Source organism: Alligator sinensis, unplaced genomic scaffold (genome assembly GCF_000455745.1).
Source record: "Alligator sinensis unplaced genomic scaffold, ASM45574v1 scaffold388_1, whole genome shotgun sequence".
Taxonomy (NCBI): Eukaryota; Metazoa; Chordata; order Crocodylia; family Alligatoridae; genus Alligator; species Alligator sinensis.
The window spans coordinates 1,225,881-1,235,272 of NW_005842394.1; the positions used below are offsets into that span (position 1 = coordinate 1,225,881).

At 53.1% G+C, this 9,392-nt stretch overlaps 1 protein-coding gene across 4 annotated transcripts in view; it reads left to right on the forward strand.

The window, feature by feature from the left end:
- ST6GALNAC4 (ST6 N-acetylgalactosaminide alpha-2,6-sialyltransferase 4) overlaps positions 1-9,392 on the forward strand; it is a 21,998-nt gene that overhangs the window by 457 nt on the left and 12,149 nt on the right. The window contains exons 1-5 of one of the 4 annotated variants that reach the window (XM_025211235.1): positions 4-19; positions 515-608; positions 6,160-6,345; positions 7,142-7,554; positions 8,809-8,916. In XM_025211235.1, the coding sequence (XP_025067020.1) occupies positions 597-608; positions 6,160-6,345; positions 7,142-7,554; positions 8,809-8,916 (719 nt within the window). In that variant the 5' untranslated portion in view covers positions 4-19; positions 515-596. The other 3 variants (XM_006029719.3, XM_025211236.1, XM_025211237.1) reach the window with 3 other exon arrangements.

A 9,392-nucleotide genomic window follows, 5' to 3' on the forward strand; every position in this document is an offset into this window, starting at 1 on the left:
GGGGCCGGGGCCGGAGGGGGTGAGTCGCAGGATGGGGGTGCTGGGGCAGGGGGTGCACGCCGTGCCCAGCCCTGCTCCCTTGCTGCCCAGGAAGCCGCCTGGCCTCAGCTGCCAGCTCCGTGCCCCGTCCACCCGCTGCCCGGCTCCACGCCGGAGGTGGCTGCGTCTTGGCCCCCGGGTGTGGGGAGGCCTGGCCTGGCGAGCGTGGGGTGAGGTGTGCGGTGAGGGCGCGCGGGCAGAGGGGAAGGCCGCGGCGCCGCTGGCGATGAGCTCCGTGGAGGTTTGAGGCTGGGGCAGGGACGAGAGCGAGGGGTAATGTGGAGCGAGTCCGGGGGCTGTGAAAAGGAGTCGTCGTTTTAATGGGATCTGGGCCTGAGCGGGGCAATCTCAGCGGGCAGAGCCATCCTGTCGGTAACCCTCGACGCACCTCCCGGGGCTGACTGCCCAGAGGATGAGGGGGGTAACAAAGTGCCCTGGTGCTTCTTGTTTCCTCTGCCCCGTGTCTGGTTTGCAGCCGGGTGGCTAACCCGTTCGAGCTTTGCCGGGTGCGGTCCTTGAATCCCGAGATGGACCTGTGACGAGTCAGAAGCTGAAGAATGACGGTGTTGGTAAGAAGCCAGACCCCTTGACCTGGTGACAGTCCTAGACCTTGGGACTGTAGCCTGTAACACGTGGCAAAATGGTCTAAGATCCTTGAGCTAAGGAACCACTCTTGACATCCTGTTGTGGGTGGGGGCCGGGAGTGGCTGGTGTTTTGTTGCAGTTGATCAAAACTTATCGAGAGCTAGGGTGGCCGTCACAGAGGAGAATCCGGTTGTCCTCTGCCCTCTATTGATACAAAACCCAACTCCTTTATGTCCTCTATTTTAGGACATAAAGGCATCAGGTTTCATATCAATAGAGCACAGAGTAGCAGAAAACCAGAACATCCTCTGTGATGGCCACCCTCTCAAAAGCATTGTTGGAAAGGCATGTCATGTCCACGTACCGGGGTGGCATTAGGACTGCTGACCCTCCCTGGGAAGGAACTGCGAAGACCAGGGAGGCTATGGGGAGACAAGGGGCTGAGAAGGCCATTAGCAAGCAGGCGTGCCCCTTCTCTTCTCCCGCATGGGACGGAGCAGTCTCTCTGTCTCAGGAATGGGCTACAATAGACCAGGCTGGCAGGGAAAGCTGAGGGAAGATGCTGGTTCAGAACACAGAGGTCACAAAAGCAGCCAGATCTTGTTTCTCCCTATGTGACTTTAATGACTAGGTGTCTGCAGGCCATGTCACAGGATCTGCCATTTCAAAGGCAAAGCTTCCCATTCCCCGACGAGTGAGAGTGGCAGGCACTTGCATCCAGGACTTGCCCACTATTGATTGCTTGAGCGTTATGCAGTATTTGGAGATGTGTTTGCAGAGCAGGTAGTCCTGCTCCCTTGGCATAGTAGCTTATTGAGCAAAGCCATCTTTGAAAAGTTTAACATGGAAGGGGTAGTGCAGGGCCTGCAGGAGTTGAGTAACCTCCTGCAAATCCAAGTGGGCATCTTCCTTCCTGCCTTCACATTCCTCTTTCAAACTCGTGTCTTCAAGGACTGCAGCAAGTGCTCATTGAGCCAGACTCTCCCTGCTGTCTTGTTACTCTGTTTTCCACGCTTTCTGTCTCCCCATTTGTTTGGTCCCCTGTTGTGTTGCCCTGTAAGCTCAGTGGGCTGGAGATGTCTTTTGCATGAGGGTTCATGTGGGGTCTGGCACAGTGGGGCTTCACTTAGTGCTGCTGTAGCACACAGCGTGCGGTCAATCCTGGCTTCCTTTCTTCCCATGAAAACAATGCAAAGGAGCAGACTCTGCTAATATACGGAACAGGACAAAACCCCCCCCACAGAAACAGAGACCTGCCTTACCACAAACATCTGGCGCATCCCTAAAAATAACCTCAGCATTGCTTTATTTGCAGTAGTGCAAACAGTAACAAATATAGCCAGCGCAGTAATGCAGCTTGGAGACAGCATGCCAGGTCAAAGAACCCAGAAAAACAAATAGCGCAAACGGCAGCAAATCCAGCAAAGAGTCACAACAAGGCACTTAGGGCAGTTCGGAAAAAGCAGGCAGTCTTTCAAGACAAAATCCATTGTCTCAGTTTGTTTGTGAGCAGCTCTTCTATTTGAAAAAAAACAGCAGCCTGAGTCCTCATGGAGAGTCTCTTCCATAAATCAGCCAAATGTGTTCTGAGCATTGTGTGGGTCAGTTGCTAAGATGGGGACTCGGGTATCAGCATCTTTAGCAGCATCCTGTGGGGCCTCTGTAGGCCCTCCTGAAAGTTGGCTTCATGCTGCTTTCAACATCTGGTGCCTCATACTAGAGCAAGTCTTCGCATATATGCTGAACTATATTGGGTAAGCTCTTCCACTGTTACTTGGCTGTAGAATGATACCTGCCCAGTGGAAGCAGGTTAGTGCCAGTATTTGGTTTCACATTTTTCCAGGTTTTGTTGATCCTACGTAATGGGTCCAAAAGTGTTAGTTTTCATGGCTTTGTTAGCAGACGTGTTTGAGCTGGTGCCTGAGATAATCATCTGCACAGCATGGCTTTGGTAAGGTGCCGACTGACTCCTTAGTCACCTGACTGAATAGCTGCAGTGGTGTGATGGGGTAGGAAAACTAGTGTTTTATGCTCTTAACTCTCCCAGCAACATTGGCTGGATAGGCACTGCAAGTAGTTAGGAAACAAGAGATTGCACTGTGCTTGGTTCACATCATGGTTGAAGTCTCTGAGCCCAGTCACCCATGAATTTTTTTTATTTGTAGTGTACGTGACTGGGGAACTGCCTTTCCTTTCACGTGTCTGTGCTCTTGTAATTCCCATTTTCCTGTCCCTGCCCTGTTGCAGGATACCAGCATGGTCAGTCTGCCCCTTGCCTTTTTTACAGCCACTGATGCTGTCTGATTTTGAAGTCAGTGATGTGTCTGGGAGAGCTCGTAGAAAGTGCCTCTCTCTGCTGCTGCGCAATGTCAGGGGCTGCACTCAGTCTTTTGCTTTTCCTTGTAAAACTGACCCTGATGTGGGAACATCTCTAGCTTTGACAAGTGTAATCCACTGTGACAGAGCTGCCTCAATGTCTGTAGTCTTGCTGGCTCTCAGGCAGGGTTTTCATTTTTCTCATACCTGTTGCTGCTGCTTCTTGTGTCCTGTCTGAGATGGTTGATGACGGGTATTTAGCAGAATTTGCAGGTTCTTGAAAATCTGACAGGGCCGCAGCATGAGCGCTTCTGCCATGGCCGTTATGGCAATTGCTGACCATTTTGGTCTGTCTGGCACTAGTCTTGATCTTGATGACTGGGAGCATCCCAGCCTTGCCATTGTCTTGGTTTGGCTAATTTGTGATCCAGCCACTTCAGAATTTAGTGTTTTTCTCCAGTTTTTAATCAATCCTTCCCCCCTTCCTTTTAGACTGGTGGTTAACTCAGCACTGCTTGATCTTTGCAGCAGCAAAGGTTCAGTGAATCAAATATCTTTTTTCCTACTTTTGGCTCGTGCGATAAATGGAAATATGTGAAAAAATGATATGCAAATGACCAGGTAAATTAATGGTTTCAGTCTTACAGGAAAGCATGCAAGTAACAAGACTATGCAAATAACAGGATGCAATTAATCAGATTGTACTGTATTTTGATTTCTCTAATCTGCCTTCCTGAGGTCCTGGCACTCTGTGGGTGCATCTATATGAGATGCTACTGCACAGTAGCTTGTTGCTCCCATGCAGTAGCATTGCCAGGCACTAACTGTATGGCGACAATACTGAGCAGTAGTAATGAGCTGTTGTACAGTAACTTGTTGCTACAGCGCAGTAGCATCTGGAAAAAAAAATGTGCAGTGACGGTACTGTGCAGTAACCAGCGTTACTGCGCAGTCATTTAGTGCTTGCTTATGCAAGTCCACCGCTACAACTGCACAGTCCACCACTCGTGTAGAGGAATCCACCGCAACCTTCCCGGCTCTCAAGTATTCAAAGCCCTTCTCCATCAGCCCTCTTGGGTCCAGCTCACTCCACCCCGCAGTGCTGTTCTGTGCCCTGGAAGATGACGGAGCTGGGCGTTACCCTCCACTGCAAAGGCTCTGCTATTCTGTTGAAGCTGGAAGCGCTCAGCTGATAGCAGCTGTGGTCAAACCAGAGGTGAAGGGAACATCCAAGTCATTTAGCGTATGTAGTGGAAGCAGCTTTCCAAACACCCCCTGATGCTTGGGCACACATCATTTCAAAGCAGAAAACACTGAGGAAAGCTTCCTGCGCTGGCTGGGAGTAGGGTAGTGGGTTTGTCCTCTCCTTGAATGCTCTCGCTGGTGCCATGACTGCTGCTCCCACGCGGCTGTTCTGTTTTGGGCAGTAGCGGCTGCAGGCTGACACCCTAGAGCAGTGATTCTCAGGTGGGGTGCCCTGGGATCCTTTTACAGCTGCTGTGAAATATTACCACAACTAGGTGTGCAAACACCTACATGTGATTCACAAGGTAAAACCAGAGGCTTTTAATGGGAATCCAGAGTGTCAAAAACCCACTGAGCTGTTTAAGAAATGTGTTTCCAGTCATGGTATTTTTTTACGCCCTGTTAAAAAAAAATAGTTTTGGAAATGGAGTGCTGCTAAATGCAGACACGTTATGGAGGGGCGCCTGGAGTAAGTGTGAAGCAAGTTGAGAACTGCTGGCCTAGAGTACAAGTACTTCGGAGCAGAGGCAATGTCTGACTCTTATGCGAGTATTTCCTCTCCCTTGGGCTGAGGGGGCTGCAAGCATTGGCGTCTTTATCTGCAAAGGACTTGTGGAGAGGGGTGTGATTAGCGCCAGGGCTGATAGTGCAAAGCGTCCAGAGCAGGTTCCTCACTGTGACCCTCCGATAGACAGCCCGGGGAGTGACCACTTGAGCACAGGCAGTGGTGGGACCCATGTGACTCTGGGCATGCGCTGTGCTCCACAGGGCAGCCTCCATGGCCTGCCTATGTGCTAAGACTGCCAGTGCGGGAGGGACAACTGTGCTGGCCCAGTGCAAACATGTCACATCTTGCATGGACCAGGCACTACACACAGCTCTTTGCTCATTCAGTACTGTTCTTCCTCTCCCTGACAGCCATGGTTTGCTTGCCTGGCTGTTGCCAGACAGGAAATGAGTCATTCTGAAGCAGCTTCTGCACCAGCACTTGCCAATTTTGGCTTGTAAGCGAAGGTTTCGTATTGAGCTGACTTTGCTGTGCTGCCCATCCCCTGGCCGGCTCTCGAGAGCTGAGTCAGGGCCAGCGAAGCCCGTGGTTGTGCAAGGAAGCTAAGCCAGAGGTCTCTGCTCTGAGAGGGAAGTGCTCGCCTGGCAGGGACTCCCTGCAGTGTATACCCTGCCCTCCTGTCACTGGGATGGGATACCATGTGGAGGTGTTACAGGGGAAGTAGCCTTGTCCTGTGGCAAGTGCAGGCAGTTTGGAAGGGGGTTTCTCAGCCACAAACCCCCTGTGTGATTTCAGGAGGCCACTTACTGCCCCACAGCTTAGCCTTTCCTTCCCTAGGTAAGCAAGTATGGTGTGACCTTGTGAGAGTGCTCTGAGCAGAGCACACAGGGTGAAGCACCCTGACAGAAGTCCCCACATGAGTTTTCATGTTATAAAGAGTGCAGAAGTGTGGAAAACCCCTGTCAATCTCCCCCTAAGCCCCTGCTTCTATTGCAAAATATGGCTTCTCCCCTGCCTCCATTATTCTTTAGTTCATCAGTTCCCAGTCTGTCTGGGCTCATGGCTCTACTTATGTGAGCTAGTTTCTTGCTGGGACACGTGACCCCACATGGGTTCCTGCCACATTACCTGGAAGTCACTGCTGTAGCCATATCAGAGCTGGCTCTTCCCTTCTCCTCTCATCCACGTTGCAGTGAGGGGCTGCAGTGATGCTATGTCCAGGTAAATAAGCCTGGGGATCCTGCATGGGTGAGAACCCCCCTTTTCCATCCTACAAGACAGAGGGGTGCCCTAGAAGGGAGAGGGGGAACCTGTGAGGGAAACACAAGGACCTGCTGTCCTTGGCGGTGTTCCCTAGAAAACCTGCACTGTAATGACAGTGTGAGGAGAGAGCCCCTGTCATCATGGCACAATTGTCCCCTGTGCTGGGGTCAGAGCCCTTAGCCCCCCTTGTCCTCTTCTTTCAGGTCCGTACGTTCGTGACACTGTTGATTGTGGCTACTGGTACCATTCTCTGTGTCCTGCTCTGGCCGCGCTTTTGTCTGCAGCACTGTTGGCTGAGCTTCAAGCCTGGGGAGAAGCAGGAAAGTTCCCGGCTCACCACTTCTGGCACCCACAGCTTCCAGAGCTACAGCCGTGTTCCTGATGGGAAGGTGAGTAAGGTATCGTTAATACTCTTCCAAGCGGACTGGGGAGTGTTAGTGGTTCAAGCAAGAGGCCAGGCATCTGGGTAGTAAAGCACTGGAACAGGTTATCCAGAGAGGTGGCAGAATCTCCATCCTTGGAGGTTTTTAAGATGCAGCTAGACAAATTCTTGGATGAGATGATCTAGTTGGAGCTAGAGCTTTGAGCAGGGGGTTGGACTAGACTTCCTGAGGTCCATTCCTACCCTAATTTTCTGTGATTCTGCGACTCTTGGGTTCCTTTCCTTCTTGAGTCCTTCCAGTGATCACTTCCTCAGCTTCTCCCTGGTGAGAACAGATTGCATGTACCACTGTGCCTGGAAGGGGAGTGACCCATTTAATATTTGCAAAGTGATTTAAGCTCCTAAGGTGGGAAAGATGACACCAAAGTACAAAGCGTCAGCAATGGAGCTTGTGTGGCCTGGGAAGTGGCAGATTGCTTTTGCTGCTCTCTTCTTCTCCCCACTGCGAGCAGTTCTCTGGGCTGCATTTTAGAGCATGTCCAGTGACGTGACTGTAGTTCCTGTGTAAATGCTGCTTCTGTGGAAAGCTGCATGGCCTGTGTTAATGCTGGGGAGTTGCAATGAGGGAACCTGAGGGTTGACAAGAGGCCATGGAAGTGCCTGTACGGATGGCATGGCTCTGAACAGCATGGAGCAATGGGCAGGAAGCTGTGGAGAGTGATGAGAGCCTGCTGCCAGCAGGGAGATGTGCCCCACTCCCTTTCTTGGTCTCTGGCCATTGCTAACGACTGGTCTTGCTGCAGCCACTTGTCCGAGCCCCATGCCACCGGTGCGCTATCGTATCCAGCTCAGGCCAGATGCTGGGGTCACGGCTGGGGAAGGAGATTGACCAGAGGGAGTGTGTGCTGCGCATGAACCAGGCGCCCACCACTGGCTATGAGGAGGACGTGGGGACAAGGAGCACCATCCGAGTCGTCTCGCACACCAGCATCCCCTTGCTTGTGAGGAACCACTCGTACTTCTTTGAGCAGTCTTTGGAGACCCTCTACATCGTCTGGGGGCCTGCCAAGGTGATGGGCAGGGAGAAGGTGGGGAGGACTTACAGGAGCCTCCTGAAGGTGAAGCAGATGTATCCCAGCCTGGAGATCTACACGCTGACCGAGAAGATGATGGCATACTGCGACGAGGTCTTCCAGAACGAGACGGGCAAGAACAGGTGAGCAAGCGCCTCCCTCCCTCCCCGCCTCTTGCACAGGCCTCCACATCACACCACTCTGCTGTGGTGACGAGTCTGTGAGCTCTCTCCAGCCGTGGGGTGTCAGTTCATGTCCAGCACAGGTCAGGAGAGACCGCTGGTCATTTCCTCCTGCTTAAAGGGGTTTCTCCGGATCTTGGCAGTGAGGCGGCCACAGTGCACAAGGCTCTGTACTTGGCACCGAGAGCCCCCTAGTCTCCCACTGGGCTCTGTCCAGTTGGCAGTCTCAGGAGAGAAGTCAAGCACTGGCTGACTGGGCTGGACGGTGGGGCAGCCTGAGGATGCTTGCCTTGTTGTAGCTTGTCCTGTACTAGAGCTGTGGACAAATGGGGTCATAGTCTCCAGAGCTGTCCGTTCAGCCTCATACAACAGCACTTTGCTCACTTAAAGGAGCAAAAAATGCTCAGAGACCAGCTGGAAATGGAGTCTGAGGACATTCATGCATCCTGCCGGTGCTGGTATTTTTCTGCCTGCGTCCTCCTACTCCTGGTATTGAGTTGGTTTCCTCCAGCCTGAGTGCAAAGACTATTTACAGGGGCACGACCTTGAACTTTGCACTACAGCTTCTCCAGAGGAAATGAGCAAGTGGCTTATGGGTGAAGGCCTTGTTCCCCTCAGCTGGCTGCTGATACAGTATGTATAGTATCCATTCCCCAGCTCTCACCCCCACTGCAGATGGCAGTTGCTTTAAACTCCCTTCCTGCGTGCTTTCCAGCCTTGTCTCGTTCGGGTTCTGCTGGAGCCGGAGAGCCAGTTCCAAGCTTTTATCTGTGCTGTGTTATCTGAGCCCCCATCAGCTGCTCCCCAGTTAACACCCAATCCCAGCAGGTGGGACGGCTCCTGCAAGATGCTGTGTGCTCTTGGGACAGAGCCCATGGGGAGGAGGGAATCGGCAAGGAGATTGGGTCCCCACTGGTACTAATCAGCTGGGTGGGACTTTTTATGCTCTGCAGAGAGCAGCTGTCCTGGGCTAAGAGCCAGTGCCCTTTCTCTGCTTTCTCTTCTCTGCTTCCTGCTGCAGTGACTGCTCCAAATGCCCATGCCCTGAGCCGGTGCAGGACTGGGCACTACTGTCAGCTCCTTCTGTGGAAGTCTCCAAGTGCCGGGGGCCCCTCCTGCAGTCTGCGCCTCTGCTGTTGTGGGGCAGGGGAACCTCATGGAGCCAGCCCCCTCCCCTGCAACCGCCCTCCAGCTCTGTTGCTTTGTGCCTTGCAGGATGAAGTCTGGCACCTACCTAAGCACTGGCTGGTTCACTATGGTTCTGGCCATGGAGCTGTGTGAACAGATCCACATCTTCGGCATGATCAGCGACGGCTACTGCAGGTATGGCCACCCGCAAGGTAGGGCGTGATGCTCCGTGGGTCCAGATTGGGGTTGCACACCATGGCTGTCACACCAGCGTAGCGAGGTCCAGAGTCTTCCCTCGAGCCTTGGCATGGAATCTAGTAAAGAGAAGCCCAGGCATGTGGGGAGACGCAGGCAATTGAGAAGGCCTAGAGATACGAGGGCTGCTGAGGAGAAGGTCCTTGCCCCGCCCGTAGTGAGATGCAGGGGGCTGGAGTCCAGGGCTGGGGAGCTTTCTGAAGGGTTCCTGTCAGCAGAAAAGGCAGTGTGCAGCAGGGACACAAAATGAGTAAGGAGTAGGGGCCACAGGCAGAGCCTTGCTCTGAGTGGAGCCTGTGCTAGCTGGAGTCTTGGAGCTGGGCCAGGGGAGGTCATGGAGGAGGGCCCAGGGCCAGCTGCAGCCTGAGGCAGTGAAGGGCTGGTGGGGTGGGGGAAGGTGGGTTTCCAGCAGGGCC